This window comes from Hyla sarda, chromosome 2 (assembly GCF_029499605.1).
Source record: "Hyla sarda isolate aHylSar1 chromosome 2, aHylSar1.hap1, whole genome shotgun sequence".
NCBI lineage: Eukaryota > Metazoa > Chordata > Amphibia > Anura > Hylidae > Hyla > Hyla sarda.
Window position 1 is genome coordinate 386,060,407 of NC_079190.1, and position 25,386 is coordinate 386,085,792.

General features: G+C 39.8%; 1 protein-coding gene across 2 annotated transcripts in view; it reads right to left on the bottom strand.

Moving 5' to 3' along the window:
* Positions 1-587: 587 nt before the first annotated feature.
* The window catches only part of PTCHD1 (patched domain containing 1), a 230,808-nt gene continuing 206,009 nt past the window's right edge, over positions 588-25,386 (bottom strand). For both annotated transcript variants that reach the window (XM_056558595.1, XM_056558596.1), the window contains exon 4: positions 588-2,393. In XM_056558595.1, the coding sequence (XP_056414570.1) occupies positions 739-2,393 (1,655 nt within the window). In that variant the 3' untranslated portion in view covers positions 588-738. The remainder of the gene's footprint in view (positions 2,394-25,386) is intronic.

Consider the following 25,386-nt stretch of genomic DNA (forward strand, 5'->3'; position numbering starts at 1 on the left):
GGATGCACTATAGGAAACAGTCAATGTGATGATCTGGACACTGATTTGCTGGGAAACTCGGGGTCCTGGCATTAATGTTAATGCTATTTTGCCATGTATCACTTACCCATGCATTGTTACACACCAACTTCACCCCTTCTTTTCAATGATATGGCAATGCCCACTTTCTGCAGCAAAATACACCTCCCACACTGCAAAAATTGTTCAGAAAGGGTTGGGAAAACAAGACAAAGGATATCAAGGTGTTACAATTGCCTCTAAATTTCCTAGATATTGCCTCTAAAGAGCATCCGTGAAATGTACTGAAAAATAGATCTGATCCATAGGTCCAACTTGCAACTTACAGAACCTTAAGGATCTGTGCAATCATCTTTATGTCCGCTACCACAGGACACCTTTAAAGATCATGTGGAGACTATTTCTTGATAGGTCAAAGCTGTTTTGGTGGCATCTACGCAATACTAACCATTTTTTTAATGTTATGGCTGATTTATTATACATATATCTTCCATAGGTGTGAAGAGAATAGCAACATCTAATTATCTGGATGTGAACAACCATCTGCATATACCTTTGTTTATCTTTCATTTTTCAGTAAGTGTCTGGAACATCCTTCAATAGGATTGTATTGGATATTTGTTTTAATATTTATTTGTCATTAGACCAAATGTTCTATTAAAACATTCTCTTAGTAAGACCTAGGGTGAAAAAAACATACAAAGAAAAAATATATATTTTTCAGACAGTTGTAATTTGGTCAACCACTCTGGTGCTGTCTAGGTCCACCATTTCAACACATTCTATCTCTTCACGGTTATCCAGTGTCTTCTTTTCTTTCCTCTTCTTCTTTGAAGGGGGAACAAAAGTAAGCATAACTGGTAAAATGGCAAAGCAATGAAAGAATGTGACAAATGCTATTAAAAACAAGCACCTGAATAGTGTATGGGTCAAATTTGAAGGCACAGCTGCAAGAGGGATCAGACCAACAGTGTAACAGAGGTAGCTCTGTAAAATGGCTACCCCATGGACTTCTAATGAATTTTTCACCCATTTAGTTCTTGTAAATTCCTTTCCCAAAATAAAGGTGGATATCAGTGGTGCACAACTGTCTATAGTGTAATTAATTCCATAGATAAGACAAAGTACTGATATACAGTCCAATTCAACTTTCCATAGGGTCATGAATCCAATGACTCCAAACTCCACAGAGGCCACAGTTAGCGTAATCCAGACATTGATGATAGAACTTGTAACAAGAAATGCGGAGAAAAAAAGCAGAAACAAAGCACTTATGCAGGAGTTCTGCAATGGAGCTCCCACTGAAGAAGCATATCTATCCATGTAGACAAAGGATGGATTAAAGACAATGAATTTTACTTTGGAGGTTAGAGAAAGCTTCCTTAAAGTTTCAAGGAGATCATAAAGTTCTTCCCTGTTTGTTTCCATGGTTTTGGCAATTAGGAACATCCTAGAGGCCACCACATCAACTTCGTTGTTGTATTTTTTGGGTATGATAATGTCTTCAGAAAAATGTGCATACCGTGAATTTTTAAGGAAAGAATACCGTAGTATATCCGTGAAGTTCTTTTTGGGTAATCCAGTAGACATGTTAAGTTTTCTGAGATAACTTAAGTAGCTCTCGAACCAGGATATTCTCACAAACCCTTTCGTATACTCCAGAACATCTTCCTGAACACTTGTATTCCAGTATTCAATAGACTCATAGATGTAGAAGCCTATAACCGGACTATAGTTGCTAAAATACTTTTGCTGGATGCTTGTGTATGTTATGGTTCGTGTTTCAGTTGCAACAATGTTACTTAGATCAGACCCTTCATTGACCTGCAGGTAGCCCATTAAGGCAAAGGAAATATAAACAAGGTAAAAGAGAACTACAAAAGGTTTTACATATGTATTTGTTATCCAGTCACAGTAATAGCGTCTGAGGAAGCAAACCAAAAGATGACTTTCATATGAATTTGTTTCTTCGGAGTCTGCTGTGTCTTCACTAAATTTTGCAGTCATAAGAAACCTGTACCACAATGACTTGACCTGTAGGATTTCAGGCTTTGGCACCTTTCTGCAGAAAATACTATGCTGGTAATTATTTTCAATGTACCCAGTAAACACAAGGCTAGAGCCATAGAATGATAGTACGTAGAGGTAGTTGAAGAAGATTGCTATACATGAATTTCGACAAAATATCCTTGCAGCTTCAATGTTTGTGAATGGACTAGCGCCAATCCCAAAGGTGACTAAATACATGGCAGTTGTGAGAGAGAAGGAAATCATGGTGTCTGCATACACAACGGCTGTCCTCTCCTTCACGTGTTGATCTTCTCTGGTTTTCCTCCAAGAAGATAACATTTCAAATGTCCCGTATAATCCATGACCTAGAAAAAATTATAAAAAAGAACAATGCAAAGTTAAAACATATCCTTTCAATAAGTCTTGATTATTTAGATTACATTACTACAGATATTTATTGCAATAGCCAAAAGTCTGACATCTAGAAAACATTTTTCGCATATGCTATTCTATTTTCTGTGAGTCATACTGTCTGTTTATTTTATCAAATCAAATAAAAAATCTAATAATAAATAAATCCTTTCTATCTGTCTTCTCTTCTAAATGGATGGATCTTTCTATCTATCTGTCTATGTATCTAAAGGATAAATGCAGCACAACAGGCGAATGTCATCAAAAGATGGTGGTTTATTCCATAGTGCAAAGACAACATTTCAGTAGCTTCCTGCTACCTTTTTCAAGCATGAGGCTTCTGAAACGTTGTCTTTGCTCTTTGGCACAAACCACCATCTTTTGATAAGATTCGCCTGGTTTGCTGCATTACTTCTTTGGCTATCGTGTTGGATATGTTAACCACAGCTCTATGCATGCCTACACCCTCCACTGCCGTTGATATTTATTTTGGATGTGCTGCTTTTATTGGACTTGGTATCTATCAATCTATCTAATAGTAGAAAACAGCAGCACACAGGTGACTTGGTGAAGAATATGTGGCTTTATTCACCAAACAATGGCGACGTTTCGGCTGACTCTCGCAGCCATTGTCGAGCATTGGCTCGGCAATGGCTGCGAGAGGCAGCCGAAACGTCACCATTGTTTGGTGAATAAAGCCACATATTCTTCACCAAGTCACCTGTGTGCTGCTGTTTTCTACTATTGGTATCGTTTGGGACTTCTGGGACCAAGTCCACCTGCAGTGAGCACCTATCTGAACTTTTTCTAGTGCAGCCCAAACTTTTCTTCAAACTATCTATCTATCTGTCTAACAACTAAGGAAATCAGCTCTACCAAATATTAAAGTGCAAGGGTACAGACTGTATCTGGATCTTGGTCATGGACAAATAGCAGTACTCCAGTAAAGTGAAAAAAAAGTTCTGGTCTTTATTCACACAAGTGTGCAAGGCAATGGTATGTCAATAAATATGTTGCAAGCAACTGAAGAAGCATAAATATTAACTAATAAAAGAAGAGCTAAACTAACTATGTCAAATATTATATAATAACATCACATGCCAGTGACATTAGACTATTAGATTATATTTATACCGTAACCATGTTTTTTTCATACAAAAGACTTTCCAATGTGGTTGGCTGGTTATTCCATTTGGAAAACATTATCTATCTATCTTTTCTATCTATCTCTATATATATATATATATATATATTTATCTATCTACATTTTGACATAATATAGTACATTTGAGTAGCTGTATTAGTCAAAAAATGTTGCAGTATCTTGTAATACCTTTTTTATTGGACTAACAGTATTTTGTAGAGACAAGCTTTCCCTTTATCAAGTCAAAAGAAAATCTATGCTCTAGGCTTGTAAGCTTAAAGGGGTACTCTGGTGAAATTTTTTTTTTAATCAACTGGTGCCAGTTTGGAACACAGAGCTCTCTGCTGACATCATGACCACAGTGCTCTCTGCTGACACCTCTGTCCATTTTAAGAACTGTCCAAAGTAGGAGAAAATCCCCAAACAAATGCTGCTCTGGATAGTTCCTAAAATGGACAGAGATGTCAGCAGAGAGCAATGTGGTCATGATATCAGCAGAGAGCACTGTGTTCCAAAAAGAAAAAATTTCTTCTGTAGTATTCAGTAATACTAATAAGTACTGGAAGGATTAAGATTTTTTTATAGAAGTAATTTACAAATCTGTTTCACTTTCTGGCACCAGTTGATAAAAAAAAAGAAAGAAAAGTTTCACCCCTTTAAATTAGCTGTAATAGTAGCAATGCACAGAAGCATTTCCTTTTTTTTAACATTTCTACTCTGCATGGTACCCCTCCTAGTCCGCCACAGTGCAGGAACTGCATCTCAGCAATGGTTACCCTATATATTCAATAGTATAAAGCAAAATGGATACTATTACTTCAAGTGTTATTATTATAGAAATAATACATCCAGTTTAGCTCTACATCATATCTAGTAATACATTTAGCATGAATTAAACCACATTTCTCTCAATAAACAGAATGGAATCTTTATGCATGGAATGGACAACCAATATTGCCTAGTTAACATATGTCCAGTGATCTGGCATATTTGTAATAAAAAAATTCAAAAATAGTTTTTTGTTCCAACAAATCAATGCCAGAGGGCAAATATAGCATCCATAGATCCCGCACCATAATGCATTTCAGCCTAAGAGGCAACTGATGGGATGTCGGCTGCAAAAGTTTTAGCTTTTAGTATCTGGTGCTCCTATCGATTCCCATTATGGAATATGAAATTCCCATGAACTCAGACTGAACTTCAAATGTTCAGTCTGGGTGTTAATTCACTATCATGCAATTGTTATATTGTTTCCTAAAATAGTTTTCAAAGTATAACCACCAGGTTTGCTTTTTTGTAATATATGTTGTTACAGAAAAATGGTTCTTTCTCAGACTCCTAATCCCAGACTCCCTGTGGTCACTCTTAATTCACTGCTTAATGCTCCTGAGTGTGACTGAGAGATATATGGGAGCAGGCTCTCCTCGTCTCTCTGTGTGCTGTGTATGGAAGATCACATACATACTGAGGACTGACAGGTAAGGCATGGGCTTGAAGCGGGAGCCCTCGATATATCTCCTTAATGGCCCGGTAACATGTACACTTAAGCAACAAATGCCATACATGCCTAATGGGAGGGATTCATACTGCAGGTACCAACATTCATTAGAAAAGACATACAATATGTCTAATTCCTTTCGACAGGAGTCCCTGCTACTGCACAAATCTAAATCAGCTATTGCATTAAAACTGAATTTGACAACTGATTCATATTTTTCAGCCCTGCAATTGTAACTATAATATATGAATAATATGTAATTATAATTATATTGAATTCAAGTAAAACACCCAAGATAAATTTCAGTTAAATAGGTCATCTATACTACTATACACTCAATTGCCATCTAGTCTATGAAGTACACCTTGCTAGTATCACGTTGGACACCCTTTATGCTTTCAGAAAGCCATTCTTTGTGGTATACTTTCTACCAGGTGCTCAGGGATAAAGCATTCTTTAGATATTTTGATCCACATAGACATTATGGTATCAAGCAGTTGCTGATGAGATGATGAGAATCTCCTGTTCCACCACATCCAAAAGGTGATCTATTGGATTGAGATCTGGTGACTGTGGAGTACACTGCCCTCATTGTCATGTATGAGATGATGTGAGCTTTGTGACATGGTGCATTATCCTGCTGGAAACAGCCACGAGAAGATAAGTACACTGTTGACATAAAAGGATGGACATAGCAACAATAACAAAGTGTGCCAAGAAAATGTGTCCCACACAATTACACCACCATGACCAGCCTGAATCCTTGGTACAAGAAGAAATGGATCCATGCTTTTCACACATGGAATACTGTGTTTTGAGCTCTAGTTTACAAGAAAGGCATAGTAGAACTGGAGAGGGTTCAGGGATGGGCAACCATAGTAATAAGGGGAATGGGATGACTACAGTACCCAGAAAAATTGTCAGAATTAGGGTTATTTAGTTTAGAAAAAGGAAGGTTTAGGGGAGACCTAATAACTATGTATAGGTATATCGGGGCAGTACAGAGATCTCTCCCATGATCTATTCATACCCAGGACTGTATCTATAACAAGGGGGCATTCTCTACATTTAGAGGAAAGAAAGTTTCTACACCAGCACAGACAGGGTTCTGTACTCTAAGAGCAGTGAGACTGTGGATGGATGAGGTCATTTTGATCTCAATAAAAGAGTTTGAAAGAGGTCTGAATGCATTTCTGGAGTGTAATAGCATTACACATTATGGATACTAGAACTATAGGGACCAAATGTTGATACAGGGATTTATTTTAAGTGCTATTTTTGGAGTCGGAAGGAATTGTTTCCCCCTTGTATGGGGAAATTCGTATTAGCCTCATAAGGTTTTCATGCCTTCCTTTGAATCAACACAGTAGAGACATAATAGCTATATAGGTTTAACTTGATGGACTCTGGCCTTTTTTGAACCTTATAAACTATGTCACAATGTTACTTTGTTGTTTATGCCAAATTCTGACCCTGCCATCTGAATTTTGCAGCTGAAATCAGGACTCCTCAGACCAACATTCTTTAAGTCTTCTATTGGACAATTTTGGTTATCTTGCGTGAATTGTAGCCAAAGTGTCCTGTTCTATGTGGACAGGAGTGGTACCATCTGCTTTAGGGTACGTTCAAGCGTGCGGATTTTCAGCGTATTTTACGCTGCGGATCCGCTGGTGAAGGCCCGCTCTATGCTGGCTTTACATGTGCCTGCTAATAGCGGCAATACGCCGCTACCTGCAGACACACTGTGATGTGCGAGTCACAGTATACTCGCACATCGCGGGAGCTCTCTGCCTAGCTCAGAGCAGGGAGAGCGGCCGCGATGTGCGAGTACGCCGCGCACATCGCTGCAGTGTGTCTGCTCGTAGCGGCGTATTGCCGCTGTGAGCAGGCACATGTAAAGCCATAGAGCAGGGACTTCACCAGCGGATCCACAGCTAAATACGCTGCGAAAATCCGCGCGTGTGAATGTACCCTTAAGGTTTGAAGTTTTGTGCGTTTAGAAATGGTATTCTGCATACATTAATTGTAAGGAGTGGTTTTTGGAGTTACTGTCCCCTTTCTGTCCTCTTGAACCAGTGCTTTTGACCACTATCTCTGTAATCCCTAGAGATGGTAGTGCATGAAAATCAAACTAGGTCAGCAGTTTTTAATGTCTTGCACCAACAATCGTGCCACATTCAAAGTCACTTAAACTCCCTCTTTTTTTTCATTCTGATGCTTGATTTTAACTTCTGCAAGTTGTCTTGACCATCTACATGTCTAAATGCATTGAAGTGCTGTCATGTAATTGGCTCATTAGCTATTTGTGCTGACATGCAATTGAACAACCTTCCTGATAAAGTGTCCAGTGAGTGTATGTTTCTTATTTCTATATTTCTTTCTTTCCTCTGAAATAAGAGCATGTGTTCCTGTGAATATAAATCCATTGCTTAGTCTACTTTGATTCAATATAATTAGCATGAGGGGCACGGGTTCCTATATATTGTTTAACTAGTAAAACAATCTGCATACAAAGTATGGTATAATGCAGATTAATGAGATACAGGAACATATTGGGAAAAAGATCTTCAACAGCACCCAATACAAAACCTGCACATAAATCATGAAGTTATTCATTACGATTGGTAAAGTCAAGAACAAAATTTACAAGCAATTGAATTTCTTGAAATCTACAACAACTTCTCAATATGTGAATATTTGTAGATAAAACATGTTTTTGAGCAAGAACAGTGTAAAAATTTCCTGTAAAATACCAATAAAATACAAGGACTAGGTTTATTGCAGTAATCTGACCTTGCAGAAAAGAACACACATTTGGTATTCATTCCATTCATTTCTCCACACAGACATTACTGAATTGTCAGCAATTATGAAATATGGTCAATTATGTAGACTACGTTGTTCAAGGACAAAAGCTGTAATGGACTGTGTATCTCAGCAAGCATTTGGTCCACTATGAGTTGCTTATCCTTGACCTAACTGACAATGTTAGAAGCTGGCACATGGATAAGATAAGATTCACATTCTATGCGCCAACTGGAACATTGAATCCAAATGACTATGTGTGCATTTGGGAACCTACAGAGCAAACCAACAAAGCTCAAAGTAAAACAGATATTAAAATGTTGAGTGAATCTGAAATGTAATAAATAAAGGTACTTTGTAATATCTTTATTTTTTGTCAACCATTTTCTACTTCTTTGAACACAGCCATATATTCCAGTCAACCATGTACTTTAAAGGGGTATTCCGGGCAAAAAACATTTTATCCCCTATCCAAAGGATAGGAGATAAGATGTCTGATTGCGGGGGAGCCTGCTGCTGAGACCTCCCGCGATCTCCCTGCAGCACCCGCATTCAATGCGGGTGCTGAATCTCCAGTTTCGGAAACCTCTGGGTTACCAGGACTGGGGACGTGACGTCACGCCCCCTCCATTCATGTCTATGGGAGGGGGCGTGGCAGCCATCACACCCCCTCCCATAGACATGAATGGAGTGGGTGTGGCGTGACATCACGTCCCCAGAGCCCCACACATTCTGACGCTTTTAAACAACTTGATCAGGAATGTAGGATTGAAACAGTATAGTGTCCTTATATAGTATGCTAAATTAATTAATACCTTTCAGATGTTCCACATCAAACAAGACGTGAACATTGCGCTGTGGATCATCATACTCCTGAAGTTCACTTTTCACGTAACCCTCGCCCCTGGCTCACTCAGTCAATGTTTCTGCTATACAATGAGCTCTAACTAATCCAGACCATGGAAAAGGCATGACAATTCAGCTACCACAGCACCCCACCCCACACTAGCCTCACTGCCTGCAGTACACATTCTTCTGCTGGTTCATAATAGGTAAAGTACAAGAGAGTTGCAACGTAACAAAACAAAAAATATAAATATATGTACATACATAATGTAATCTATAGCTTATACGCATCAAATATGGCATACTTAGAATAAGTGAATAATCCCAATTCATCATCTGGATAAAACACCCAGTGTGTAATAAACACAAAAATCAACTACCGGTATATATCCAAGCATGCCCAATGAGATTAGTAGACTACAAAGTACAATTAAAAATACTATATAATTTCATGCGACAATTGTATTAAAGGACATCTGTAGTGCATTAATTTTACATAATCCTGTGCCCGGGCTGCAAAAAGAAACAAAATAAACTTTAACTCACCTTCCTACATTCCCCCGTTGCTCCGGTACTGGCCTCACGGTTCTCCGCTGCGGTCCTCTTGCTGCTTCCTGAGGATGGTGATGTCACAGAGCCATTAGCGTATGACCGGCCGCAGTGAAGTTCCGCCTCGGCCGGTGATAGGCTGAGTGCACTGTCATGTAAGGAGCCAACCAGAGCTCCTTACAATGCACTCAGCCTATCACCGGCCAAGGCGGGACTTCACTGCGGCCGATGATACGCTAATGGCTCTGTGACGTCACCATCTCCCGGAAGCAGCAAGAGGACCGCAGCGGAGAACCATGAGGCTGGTACAGGAGCAACGGGGGAACGTAGGAAGGTGAGTTAAAGTTTATTTTGTTTATTTTTGCAGCTCGGGCACAGGATTATGTAAAATTAATGCACTACAGATGTCCTTTAAGGTGCATGCAACATTTAATACAATTGTCCACGGCCGCCACTACTGTGTGGCATTTAACCAGAGCAGTTCTGTGGTCACTCAACAAAGTCTCTAAAGTCAACAAGAAGAAAGTGCAGATTTGATAAATGCCCCTCAGAGTGTTCAAGGTATAGACTTTGCAACCAAGTTCCCCAGATCTCAAGATAGTTGAGCATCTGTGGGATGAACTAAATAGTTTGATCCATGGAAGACCCTTCTTTTTTTTAAATGTTTTTATTTTATTAAAGAGCTCTATCACCCAGGTGCATAAAAATTCTAAACATATCACACAAAATATGCACAAGGATGTGGTCTATCGCAAGAACTTCACCAAAAGAGGGGTCCCTACAAACTTTCCCCTTCGCCATCATGGAGGCTAGTCTGCATCTCCTTTGCAGCTGAGCTTAGAGAAAGCTGAGATGGAGCCTGTGTAACCAAGTGAAAAAATGCCATATGCAAGTTAAATAAATACCAGAAATAGTGCTGCTCCTCATGTACACATAGGACAGCAACACTTTAATGACCACTTATACATGTTTTATGACTGTTATTAGGAGTCTTTATTCTAGCTTTCTGTTTTTTTTTTTATGTTGAAATTATAATAACCCAATGAAGGTCTTCCATATTGAGTACCGCAATGTATTTGTGTACCTGGCTGTGCCTTCAATAGGGCTGAAGAGAACACCTCTTAGCGTTATGCCGAAAGGCCTAATACACAGCAGAATGTATTACATCAGTAATCAGGGGATCATTTGTCCAGTCCCCTTGGTGTAAAAAGTACAAAAAAAAAAAGTTTATTTAACCCCTTAACGACGAAGGACATAAATGTACGTCCTGGTGATGCGGTACTTAACGCACCAGGACGTACAATTACGTCCTAAGCATAACCGCTGGCATCGGAGCGATGCCCGGATCATGCGTGGCAGGTCCCGGTGGTTGATCGCAGCCAGGGACCCGCCGGTAATGGTGGACATCCGCGATCCCGCGGATGTCCACCATTAACCCCTCAGATGCCGTGATCAATACCGATCACGGCATCTGCAGCATTGTGGTCACTTAATTGGATGATCGGATAGCCCGCAGCGCTGCCGCAGCGATCCGATCATCCAGCACGGCAGCCGGAGGTCCCCTCACCTGCCTCTGCTGTCTTCCGGGAGTCTTCTGCTCTGATCTGCCTACCCGCAGACCAGAGCAGAAGATGACCGATAACCCTGATCAGTGCTATGTCCTATACATAGCACTGAACAGGATTAGCAATCAAGTGATTGCTTTAAATAGTCCCCTATGGGGACTATTAAAGTGTAAAAATAAAAGTAAAAAAAGTAAAAAAAGAAAGTAAAAAAAATTTGAAAACCCCCTCCCCCAATAAAAACTTAAATTGCCCCATTTTCCCTATTTCACCCCCAAAAAGTGTTAAAAAAATATATTATATACATATTTGGTATCGCCGCGTGCGTAAATATCTGAACTATTAAAATAAAATGTTAATGATACCGTACGGTGAATGGCGTGAACGTAAAAAAAAAAGTCCAAAATAGCTGCTTTTTTATTCCCAAAAAAATTCATAAAAAATGTATTAAAAGTTTTATATAAGCAAATATGGTATCAATAAAAAGTGCAGATCATGGTGCAAAAAATGAGCCCTCATACAGCCGCTTATACGGAAAAATGAAAAAGTTATAGGTCTTCAAAATAGGGGGATCTTAAAGGTACTAATCTGGTTAAAAAGTTTGTGATTTTTTTAAAGCGCAACAGTAATTGGAAAGTATATTATCATGGGTATCATTTTAATCGTATTGACCCAAATAATAAAGAACACATGTCATTTATATCAGAAATTGTACGGCGTGAAAACGAAACCTTCCAAAATTTGCAAAATTGCGGTTTTCTTTTTAATTTCCCCACACAAATAGTATTTTTTTGGTTGCGCCATACATTTTATGGTAAAGTGAGTGATGGCATTACAACAGACAACTGGTCTCACAAAAAACAAGCCCTCATACTAGTCTGTGGATAAAAATATAAAAGAGTTATGATTTTTTGAAGGCGAGGAGGAAAAAATTAAAACGTAAAAATAAAATTTTCTGCGTCCTTAAGGCCCAAATGGGCTGCGTCCTTAAGGGGTTAACTAAAACAAAAATCTTACTCCAAATTTTTTTTATATTGTGCCAAAAGGGCAAAGATTTTACAGAAAACGTTAACTAAAGATATGTTACATAAATCCCAATATCGTGCTATTAAAAAGTAAAAACTTGTCCCACGTAAAACAAGCTCAAGGGACAAACAAAAATGTTATGGCTCTTAAAATGCAATAATATAAAAGCAAAGAAAATTGCTTAGTCATTACGGCCTGAAATATATTCAGGAGAAGTTGTTGAAATAATGTAGCATTTAAAAAATTAAAAAATAAACTCTAAAAAAAAAAAACTATAATATCTACTAATTGCTATAGAATTCAGATGAGGGAGCGAAAAGCTTTTACCTTTATTTTGTATTTAACTGTACAGCGAAAAATGACAATTCATTATTAATTACTCTCTAAATAGTTATATTCAATTCCCAGCAGGGGGATTGTTACAGTTCTCTTCATTGCGCTTTTCATAGTGCTCTTAATAATAACAGTTTGACCTTTACTTGCACATATCTCATCATCTGCCAAGTCTACGAGTTAGGAGTTTAATTATTTTCATTTATTACTGTTTGCACATTATTTTTACTGCCTAATGACAAACAATGCATAATACATAAAATATTTTAAAATAAAACTATTTCATTACAGATTATTAGATCTGAAAAAGGCATGAAGTAGTAGAAGAAAATTGGTGTAATGGTACTGAACTGACAAATAAAGATGACAATTTTACCTAAAAGTGACTCGCAGAAAAACAACCCCCCACCCCAAATTTTCAAAATTGCTTTTTTTTTTTTTTTTTTTACTTTCACATCATAAACTTTTTTATTTCCTGTTTCCCGGTACAGTGGCCCATCAACATATGATATTAATTGGTTCCAGGAGAACCATCATATGTTGAAACCATCATATGTCGAGTACATATGTCTATGTAAAAATGGTAATTGGTTCTGGGGCCTTGGAACCATTGTATGTTGAATACATATCTCTATGGGAAACTGCTAATTGGTTCTGGGATGACCATTGTATGTGGAGTGTATGGGGACTGTTTAACAAACCAGGGTGCCTCCAGCTGTTGCACAACTACAACTCCCAGCATGCATGTACAGCCATTGACTGTCTGGGCATGCTGAGAGTTATAGTTTAGCAACAGCTGGAGGCACACTGATAGGGAAACATTGATGTATGGGGTGTATAGTGTGTCTATGTATTGTATGTGATGTGTGACATCACATACAGTACTGTACAGTTCTTTAAATACCTTCAGGGGGGACAGAATGTCCTCCATTACGATCCTGCCGACTACAGCTCTATAGGAAAGGAAGGGGAGGGCAGCCAGCAGCTCATTGGATTCCTGCAGCAAGATGCTGCAGGCTATTGGCTATGGCTGCACTGGGGGGCGGGGCTTACACAGAGCTCACAGTGGAAGCCTGCGTGAGTTAGCAGGACAGCATGTGAGTATCAGGAGGCAGAACGGGCCACATTAAATAACTATCTGTCAGTTGCTGAAGTTGTCAGCGCTGTCAGATAGCTGTTTGTACGATGGCCCCGACACACAGCAGCATCATATGTCGATGCTGCCTTCAACATACGATGGGCTCTGAAAGGCCATCATATGTTGAAATGATCATATGTCGGGGCCATCATAAGTCGGGGGGGTCACTGTATAATATATGGTAAAATAAAAGTAAAATTGATTTGCCCTGCAAAAAACAAGCCCTCTTATGGATCTGTGGAAAATGGAAAAATAAAAGAGGTATGGCTCTTTGGAGAGAAGGAAGGGGTTAAAATGCAAATATCAGTGTCTAACAGGACTTTATTCAGAATAAGAAAAGGGCTACTTACATTTAAGCTGTGGCTGCCATGCCCCCCCCCCTTTGATTAATCTATTTTATCAATACAATAATTTGGCTTAGCAGTGAAATCCTACAAAAAAAAGACTGTGACAAAGACCGAGATTGAAGCACTTTATTGTATCGATGAAGATATGAGGACATAGGCCCTGGAGGAACTTGATATTTGCAAATTGAAGAAGTTCAAAAGGACTTGAATATTCGCTTCCTCCCTGTATTACAGATCGTGTGCACATACATAACACACGATTCTAATGACTGATCCTATCCTTTCTAGACAATCCTACACAGGCCACAGTCATTTATATGGTTTGTGAAAATAAATTATATTTATAATGAAAGAGCTGTTATATGTTTAAAGGGGTGCTACCATGGAAAACTTTTTTTTTTAATCAACTGGTGCCAGAAAGTTAAACAGATTTGTAAATTACTTCTATTAAAAAAATCTTAATTCTTCCAGTAATTTTTAGGGGCTGTACACTACAGAGGAAATGTTTTTCTTTTTGGATTTCTCTTATGTCACGACCACAGTGCTCTCTGCTGACCTCTGCTGTTCATTTTAGGAAGTGTCCAGAGCAGGAGAAAATCCCCATAGCAAACATATGCTGCTCTGGACAGTTCCTAAAATTGAAAGGAGAGGTCAGCAGAGAGCACTGTGGTCATGACCTAAGAGAAATCCAAAAAGAAAAACATTTCCTCTGTAGTATACAGCCCCTAAAAAGTACTGGAAGGATTAAGATTTTTTAATAGAAGTGATTTACAAATCTGTTTAACTTTCTGGCACCAGTTGATAAAATAAAATAATAATAACAATAATTTCCCCGGTTGTACCCCTTTAAGATCTCCAGGCTAAAGCTTAGCTGATGGCCCATACTAATGGGAAAGGTGATAAAAATCTTGGTCACTGAATGATATTACACTACAAAGAAATAAGACAGGCTTTGATAAAACATCTGTCTTTTATGTTATACCAGAATTACACAGGGGCCTTACTACTATATTCCTTTTATATCTGGATATATCTTGGAGACAGTTGACTCTATTGTATAACATGTCATTTGGTTCTTCTAGCTGAATAAGAAAGATGTGGATAATAATGTGAAATACCGTAATAATGGCAGCACAACTGTGGACATTGTATTATAAATGACAATGTATTTTTTACTTTCCTACAACCCCCTTATGGTATATGGCCCTTTTACACAGACTGAACAGACCCCATGGAGTCCTTTATTCAGCCCATTAATGTTATCATTGTGTGACACACTTCCCCTGTCTCCACCTGTGCGGCCGAACAGTAACAACAGTAATTTTAGGCCTGTACAAAACATCAAATCGGTAGATGAACAAGCGTTTTCTCATTTGTCGGCAGATCCGTGGACCATTTACAGTGACCAGTTACCGGGAGTGACTATTCCTATGTACGGTCATTGACCCTTCAATATAGCTCCAGGTCTGTATTTTCTTTTTCCTTTGCTCTCCTTTAATATATGTGCTAATGCTTGATTACATTAAATAGTATGCAATCATTCTTCAATACTAGTATAGAAATTACCTTTATAGTGTATAATGCTGTGCAATGCATAGGTTAGAGAAAAAGCCCTTTGCTGTTATACATGCTTTGAATGACAAATGTCTTAGCTTCTTGCTGATTTTTAGTCTCGCCTTGTCTGTGTGTGCACTTTGAGAGAGATTTATAAAATAAAAGAAGCAATCTGATTGGTTGCTATTGAAAACTGGGCAACTTTTCCTTTGCACAGGATTTGATAAATCTCCCCCTTTGTGTTTGCCATGGCTTTTTGTCCTGCTATGCTTTTAGCCTTGTTATATATTCTGATATTCTTGTTACTCTGTGTACCTGGTCGAGTTTAGTCTGTCCTGTTAGTATCTTGTTATGTATTCTCTGTTGGAGTGTGTTCACATCTTCTTTCATGAATCTGTTTAGTATCTGTACCAGTGTTTAGATATTTACATTTTGAGTTTCTTCCAAGGTTAGAACCTGTTTACACAGTGGTGTGCCCCCTAGCTTGGAGTCTATTTGGAGTTGGAATTTATGTCCCTCCATGATTGGAGTTTGGGTTTGTAGTGTTATCTGGTTTCCTCTATGGTTAGATCCGTTTCTGTGCTTTGCTTTGTCCCTAACATAGGAGTCAGTTTGCTGTGTATCTAGTTTTGTATTAGTTCTATGTATCCTGTTCTTGGTCTGTGTTCAGACCTATGGATCTTTGTGCCTTTGTATTTGTTCTTGTCATTCTAGAACTTGCATATCCTTGAGTTATATAGTATCTGTCTTCAGTCTTCCCCTCCATACCTGGTATATCTCATCCTATATAATTCCTAGTTTACCTGTCTTGCTCATATTTCATAACTGTCATATATCTTGTGTTGGTTCTTAGGCTGTTGTCTGCACGTTATGTTCCTGTTACCTGATGTCTGCTTTTTGCTACTTTGTATTCTGTTTTTTTTTTACTTTGTCCCCGATCTGTACAGTTCTTGTTTATTATGTTGACTATGACGCCTCTGCACTGTAGTCAGGAAGGAACCGGTGCCCAGTTGTTACCCCCCCCCCCCCCCCCCCCAATAGGGCGGTTGAGCAGGCAGGCAGGGAAAGAGGTTCAGTGTCAGTTTAGGGCTTACTCTTACTTGCCCTAAGTGATGGTATGTGAAGCATCCAAGGCGCTTGCTCATGACAGATAGATAATCTTTTCCAACTGGAATAGCCAGCTGACCACCTTTGATGTGTGCCAGTGGGATGTCTTTTGTATGAAACAACATGATTACGGTATGAATATGAATCTCCACTTAACATTGAATGGTCTCAGCCTTATGTCACTGATGTGGTATAATTGTATAATACTTTACATAGTTAATGTAGGTTTTAGTTTATCCCTCCTTTTATTGGCTAATATTTACTCTTCTTCAGTTGCTTGCAAAATTTCTATTGACGTTCCATTGATTTCCACCGCTTTCTACTTACTATATACAGTAAGTCCAACTATTATAATCAGAATTGATTCTTTGGTGCTGTCAATATGATTAAAACATCTTTATTGCTGTCTGACCTGAACTTAATCTATTTGCAACCCTTAGTTTCCTCAATGAATATTGTTTTTTGTTCTATTTCCTTTACTTTCTTTTTCTGGATTTTCCTTTTTTTCCCCCCTCTCTTATTTTGTAGTTTTAAGAAACTGTTATTATTCACTTAGACCTGTCGGCGGGGCTGGGATTCGCATCGCGGGACGTGACCGCATGCGAGTCCCAGCCCATCACTTGCCATGCTCCTCTGACTCCTCCACTGCTGCTGCTCAGCTCCGGCACGCATATCCCCATCCCCTAGGGCGCACGTGCGCCGGAGCTCTGAAATTTAAAGGGCCAGTGCACCCATAATTATGTCACACACCTGACACTTGTCTATAAGTTCCTGCACGTCACCCTCTTCCCTGCCGGATCTTCAGTGCCACTAGCCTGAGATTAAGCATTCATTGTTGCCCGTTTGCCTTACCCGTGTATCCAGACCTTTGCGCTACGTTATTTGACTTCGCACCTTTGCCGCCTGCCTTGACCTTCTGCTACGTCTGACTATGTTACTGCCTTATCCTTCAGTGCCTCGCCTTTCCAAGCTACCTGTGTGGTCAAGCCATGTCAGGGGTAGCGACCTGGGTGTTGCCTGTCACAGCAAGCCCATCCTGCCTTGCGGCGGGCTCTGGTGAAGACCAGTGGCACCTTAGACTCCGCTCCCCGATATGGTCCGAGTTATTAACCACACAGATTAGAGGATAAACATCCAGCTCCGTAACCTGGGATTATGTTGCTGTTTTTTAATGTATTTTCGCACTTTTTGTTATTGTTGATTTGTTTCCTAAATTCAAAATAATGCAACTTTCTTAATGGTATTCAATTAAAACATTTAGCTACTGCTACCACTACTACTACCACTATTACTACTGTCAGAGTTTATGATGATATTTCCAAATAGAGAGAAATGACGGAGCACTCACCCTCTGCTGTCATTAAGATCAAAAAAAGTCTTTATTGAATTAAGTTACTCACAGGTACAAGCTTAGGAAGGCAGTCAGGCTTGGGGTGGGGGTTCGACCACCCCCACACCTGACTGTCTCCCTGTGCTTGTACCTGTGAGCAACTTGATTCAATGAGGAAGATTTTTGATCTTGAAGACAGCAGAGGGTGAGTGCTTTATCATTTCTTTCTATTCGGAAATATGTTTATGATTCTATGACCTAGTGGACAAGTGAGCACCACAATTGCATGTCAAAGCAATAGGTCTGCAAGTTCAATGTGAACTGGATTGTGGATTGAGGTATCATTAAAAGCTGTGCCAGGTTCCTATCTCTCATTTAGTTACAAGTTTTTGATGATGTTTCTGCTCTCTCAGTGTTAGAGATAACAGCAGGGAAGTGGTGGTAAAAAAAATAGACAAGGGAGAGAAACCTTGGAGGACAGCTAACACACACCTATAGAGAATTATATATATATTTATTTTTTTGTCCCATAACAAGTAACAGCAAGAATAAAAAATGCTTTTTATAGGCGTCCATAGCATTTATGCACTGCAGTCTTGTGTACAGGTAATGGCTGCTACATTACTATTTTCAATTGTTCCTATTTCTATTCAGCATTCTAGTCTCTGCATTCTAGTATACATAGTTTTAGGTCTTGTCATTTTTATGGGTACGATATCATAACACAATCTATATTGTTAGTTATCTTGGTTACTAACTGGGGAAAAAATATGTTTGATTCTGCATGAAATCATTGATTCATCACTCATAACAATATATGTAATGATGTTGCCTATTATAGATTGCAAGAAGTATTTTTTTTTTAAACAAGGGAAAAAAGCTAGCATGCATGACTCTCACATGGACTCCACATGGCAATGAATAAATGTCAAAATGAATTATTTATTTGACTATGCTACAGGGGCTGTAAAGTTAGTGCAGTTCATAATATAGTGTCTGTATCTGTGTTTGTTGGGGGTCTCGCAATTCTGTGATTTTTACAATGTTTATTTTAAACAGCATATAAAGTGACTGTTGTCTCAGGTTTTCCTAGGTTACAGTGCAGCCCTAGACATTACATCACTAGCAGGTGTTTAAAGGCAGCCTGTCTTTGCTTAAATGGGTGGGGCGACCGCTGGTTGAAAGGTGAGATCATTCTGCAAAAACTGTAGTTTTGCAACAGCTGGAGTTACCCTGGTTAGAAAACACTGGTATATTGCATGGAAAGGATCAAAGGTGTGCTTTAGGGATGAGCGAATAGAATCTGACGAATCTGAATTAATTACGAATTTCAAGAAAAATTTGATTCGGAACAAATCCAAATTATGCCGCGATTCGATTAAACAAATTGCTTCATTAAACTCCATTTAGTGCGTCCAGGCTCCAGGGCATCTAAAATGGCAGATCCACATGTGAGGATATGGGGCAAGGAACTCTGGGAAGGCGAGAAGGCAGTTAGGTGGGATGACCCTGAATCACATGCAGCATGCAGCCTAACAGCAGCCAGTCACATCTGTGATGTCACAGCCCTATATAATTGTCAGCCAGCTTGCGACCAGCCATTCCAGCATTTTATGCCAGAGAGAGTGTTTTATTGCAGAGAGAGATAGAGCAGTGTGTGTGTTGCACAGAAAGACAACTTCACAGCAGCAATTCACCACAAGACCAAATCACTGCAGAAAAGCACTGATAGGGAGTGATAGAGAGTGATAGGGAGTGATAGGGAGGGAGAGAGAGAGAGAGAGAGAGAGAGAAAGGGGGGGGGGGGAGGGAGAGGGAGAGAGAGGGGGGAGGGAGGGAGAGGGGGAGAGAGAACACTTTTGTGTGTACTACACAGAGACTCTGTTCTGCTGCAGTGAGGTGTACAACGACTCTAAAGCTTATAGGGGCCAGTTAGGCTGAGCACTAAAAGCCATTGTCACCTGCTATTAGGGCATAATAATAGTGTACTGGGCTGTACTACACAGCAACTCTGTGCACTAGCGTGTACTACAACTCTTAAGCTAACAGGGGTCAGTTAGGGTGAGCATGAAAAGCCACCTGATTCCAGTGCCTAATACAGGTTGGGTAGTGGAGCGCATTGTCCTCTTATAAGTGTAACCTTTGCGTACATACAGTTGGGCAAAAAAGTATTTAGTCAGCCACCAAATGTGCAAGTTCTCCCACTTAAAAAGATGAGAGAGGCCTGTAATTTTCATCATAGGTATACCTCAAATATGAGAGGCATAATGAGAAAAAAAATCCATAAAATCACATTGTCTGATTTTTAAAGAATTTATTTGCAAATGATGGTGGAAAATAAGTATTTAGTCACCCACAAACAAGCAAGATTTCTGGCTCTCACAGACCTGTAACTTCTTCTTTAAGAGTCTCCTCTGTCCTCCTCTCATTATCTGCATTAATGGCACCTGTTTGAACTTGATATCAGTATAAAAGACAACTGTCCACAACCTCAAACAGTCACACTCCAAACTCCACAATGGCCAAGTCCAAAGAGCTGTCGAAGGACACCAGAAACCAAATTGTAGACATGCACCAGGCTGGGAAAACTGAATCTGCAATAGGCAAGAGGCTTGGTGTGAAGAAATCAACTGTGGGAGCAATTATTAGAAAATTGAAGACATACAAGACCACTGATAATCTCCCTCGATCTGGGGCTCCATGCAAGATCTAATCCCGTGGTGTCAAAATGATCACAAGAACGGTGAGCAAAAATCCCGAAACCACGTGGGGGGACCTAGTGAATGACCTGCAGAGAGCTGGGACCATAGTAACAAAGGGTAGATTAGTAACACACTACGTCGCCAGGGACTCAAATCATGCAGTTCCAGCCGTGTCCTTCTGCTCAAGCCAGTACATGTCCTGGGCCATCTGAAGTTTGCTAGACAGCATTTGGATGATCCACAAGAGTATTGGAAGAAAGTCATATGGTCAGATTAAACCGAAGTAGAACTTTGTCACGTTTGGAGGAGAAAGAATGCTGAGTTGCATCAAAAGAACACCATACCTACTGTGAAGCATGGGGGTGGCAACATTATGCTTTGGGGTTGTTTTTCTGCTAAGGGACCAGGACGACTGATCCATGCAAAGGAAAGAACAAATGGGGCCATGTATCGTGAGATTTTGAGTGAAAACCTCCTTCCATCAGCAAGGGCATTGAAGATGAAATGTGGTTGGGTCTTTCAGCATGATAATGATCCCAAACACACTGCCCGGGCAACAAAGGAGTGGCTTCGTAAGAAGCATTTCAAGGTCCTTCAGTGGCCTAGCCAGTCTCCAGATCTCAAACCCATTGAAAACCTTTGGAGGGAGTTGAAAGTCTGTGTTGCCCAGCAACAGCCCCAAAACATCACTGCTCTAGAAGAGATCTGCATGGAGGAATGGGCCAAAATACCAGCAACAGTGTGTGAAAACCTTATGAAGACCTACAGAAAACGTTTGACCTCTGTCAATGCCAACAAAGGGTATATAACAGAGTATGAACTTTTGTTATTGACCAAATACTTATTTTCCACCATAATTTGCAAATAAATTCTTTAAAAATCAGACAATGTGATTTTATGTATTTTATTTCTAATTATGTCTCTCATAATTGAGGTATAGCTATGATAAAAATTACAGGGCTCTCTCATATTTTAAGTGGGAGAACTTGCACAATTGGTGGCTAACTAAATACTTTTTTGACCCACTGTAGGTGGTGCACGGTTTTTTTTTTTCTTTTCTTCCTGTCTTATTATTTGGGCCTACTTACTGTGAAAGGACAGCCAAAACTACACACTTGTTTCTGTAGTCTAATACAGTTTTGTTACGTTAGGCTCTCCGGCGGCACACGCTGGCCATGAGTGCATGGTCCCTTCACCTGCTGCTGCCGGCGGGGCTGAGACTCACGTCACCTGGTGCCTCTCCTGCCTCTGCCTCTCTGCTCCGGCACGCGTGTCCCCATCCCCTAATGCGCTTGCGCGCCAGAGCTTTAAGATTTAAAGGGCCAGTGCGATCATTAGTGTAATTCACCTGTGGCTCATTGATAAATTCCTCCACCCTCCTCACTTCCCTGCCGGATCTTTGTTGCCTTGAGCCTGAGAGAAAGAATTCCTGTTATTGCCTGCCTGAGAGAAAGCATTCCTGTTATTGCCTTGCCTTGTATCTGATCCTTTGCTCCGTGACCTGACCTTGCTCCTTACCGCCTGCCTACTGACCATTTGCTACGTTCCTGACACTACTGTGCCTACCCTGACCTTCTGCTATCCTGACTACGAGCTGTCTTATCCCTCCTGTGCCTCGCACTTATCCCTCCTGTGCCTCCTGTCTTCTAAAACGTGAGTGTTACAAGTTTTAAGCGTAGTGGAGCGCATAGTCCTCCTCTCATAAGTGTAAACTGTATGTACACCTACGTGGTGTCCTTTATATGTTTTCCTGTTAAACTAATTTGGCCTAGTAAACTGTGAAAGGCCAGCCAAAGCTACACACTAGTTTTTGTGCATATAGTCCTTCTCTCATAAGTGTAAACTTTACGTACACCTACGGGGTGTACGATTTTGTTCCTGTTAAAGTCATAAGGGCCTAGTGAAAGGCCAGCCAAAGCTACACACTTGTTTTTGTAGTCTAATACAGTTTTAAGCGTAGTGGAGTCTATTGTCCTCCTCTCATAAGTGTAACATATACGCACTCAGCTGGTGTATAAGTATGTCAGGCAGAGAAGTGGCAGAGGCCTAAATTCATCAGGTGCAGCCAGAGATCACAGCAGCGTGTGGTAGCAGGAGGTCTGAGCTCCCGATATCAGCAAGCAGTCATGATTGATTGGTTCACTCTGTCATTCACTTTATCCCAAGTGAAATCCGACACCCCCAGTCAACAGTCGATGGGTTCCTCAGACTCAACCCTCTATTGGCATGGCCCTCATGCTGCTGCCACCTCCAGGCTCTGTCATTGTGCCACCATATGGTCTCCTTATACTGATGCTGACACCTCCATGCTCTCTATTATGCCGCCATATGGTCTCCTCATGCTGATGCTGCCACCTCCAGGCTCTGTCATTGTGCCACTATGTAAGCTTTTCATGCTGCTAGCACATTAAACTTGTGAATCTATTCAAAATCTTCAATTTAAATTTAAAAAAATCCATGTAATCTTTTCAAGACTGAGGCCCTATAGTCATCATCATATATTACCTCTGAAATTACCACAAGAATCCAATGAAACAGGTTGGAGATATAAAAATCAACCATAACTGATTAAATGAAACATTCGCAGTTCCACACAGACTAAGACAGTCGGGGGGGGGGGGGGGTGCTGAGAGGCAGGGGCTGGAACAGGTGGTAGTTTGCAACGCTGCGGACCGCCAGCTCGATGCTCACCAGAATGGGTCCTCAAAAAAAGATTAAAAATATATTAATAAATTAAAATTAAATGAAATAAAAATGTAATTAACCCCTTAAGGACGCAGGGTTTTTCAGTTTTAGCATTTTAATTTTTTCCTCCTTACCTTTTAAAAATCATAACCCTTTAAATTTTCCACCTAAAAATCCATATTATGGCTTATTTTTGCGTCACCAATTCTACTTTGCAGTGACATTAGTCATTTTACCCAAAAATCCACGGCGAATCGGAAAAAAAATCATTGTGCAACAAAATCGAAGAAAAAACAAAATTTTGTAACTTTTGGGGGCTTCCGTTTCTACGCAGGGCATATTTCAGTAAAAATGACACCTTATCATTATTCTGTAGGTCCATACAGTTAAAATGGTACCCTACTTATACAGGGTTAATTTTGTCGTACTTCTGGAAAAAATCATAACTACATGCAGGAAAATGTATACGTTCAAAAATGTCCTCTTCTGACCCCTATAACTTTTTTATTTTTCCACGTACAGGTCTCATTTTTTGCGCCGTGATCTGAAGTTTTTATTGGTACCATTTTTGTTTTGATCTGAGTTTTTGATAACTTTTTATTCATTTTTTTATGGTATAAAAAGTGACCAAAAATATGCTTTTTTGGACTTTTGAATTTTTTTACTTGTACGCCATTGACCGTGTGGTTTAATTAACTATATATTTTTATAGTTCGGACATTTATGCACGCAGCAATACCACATTTGTTTATTTTTATTTCTATTTACACTGTTTTATTTTTTTTTATGGGAAAAGGGGGGGTGATTCCAACTTTTATTAGGGAAGGGGTTAATGATCTTTAACACTTTTTTTTTTGCAGTGTTATAGCTCACATAGGGATCTATAACACTGCACACACTGATCTTTTACACAGATCACTGGCGTGTATTAACACGCCTGTGATCAGTGTTATCGGCACTTGACTGCTCCTGCCTGGATCTCAGGCACGGAGCAGTTATTCGCCGATTGAACACCGAGGAGGCAGGTAATGTCCCTCCCGGTGTCCCATAAGCTGTTCGGGACGCCGCGATTTCTTCGCGTTGGTCCCGAACAGCCCGACTTAGCAGCCGGGATACTTTCACTTTAGCTTCAGACGCGGCGGTCAGCTTGGTGATGTCCTGTATTAGCTGCAGGTCCAGGCTGTTGATGGCTGCCGGGACCGACCCGATATGACGCGGGGTCACCGCGTGACCCCGCCGCAGCCGGCGGAGGATGTATATATACGTCCATCGTCGTTAAGGGGTTAAAATAATCTCTTTAATCTCTTCAATTGTGACGCCATATGGTCTCCCGACCCTGCTGCCACATCCAGACGCTCTCCGGCAGTGTTCCTAATAGCGATGCCTGTAATCTGCATGTCATACTGAATACCAGTATTATTTCACTAACACAGCACACTCCCTATGTGTGTTACGGCAAAGCAAAGTGTTCTACACCCCTATTGAGGCTCTCTGTAGTGCAGAAATAGCCGTTTTTAATAGCGGTTCACCGCAAATAAATTCTGACCAAACCTATTTTTTACGGGAAATTCAGTGAATTGACAAAATCAAATTTTCGAAAAATTCGATCATCTCTAGTGTGCTTCAATGGGTGGGGTGGCTAATGTGTGGAAGGGAGAAAAGTGACCTCACACTTACAAACAAGGAATCATGGTACTTGTAGTTTGAGAGAACGAACTTCAACAGAAAATAGCCAGTTCACAAAGATACCCTTAGTGTAATGGTAATTTCACAACATAGCCATTTAGCCCCAAGACAAGCACGGATCTTTCCAAAACATGTCCATTACTGTCTGGCAGATACATACTAAAATCACCTTATGGTGGATAACCCCTTTAAATATCCATCTTAAAATACATGTTGAAATCTGCATAAAAAAAGCATGTTTTTCTTTAACATCTACATTGTATGTCTAAAATACTGTGTTAACAAATCCTTATTCTGGACCAGGGTTTTTTAATTTTTGCACTTTAGTTCTTTCCATCTCACCTTTTAAAAATCATAACGCTTTTAATTTTTCCACCTACAGATCTATATGGGGCTTGTTTTTTGCGCCACCAATTGTACTTTCTAATGACATCAATCATTTCACCACAAAATCTATGTTGAAACAACAAAAAAATATTATTTGTGGGGCAAAATTGAAAAAAAAAAACCTGCCATTTTGTAATTTTTGAGGGTTTCCGATTCTACGCAGTGCACTTTTCGGTAAAATTACATGCAATTGCTTACACTGTTCAATGCTACGCCATATAAGAGCATTGGTCAGTGTTATTGGTACT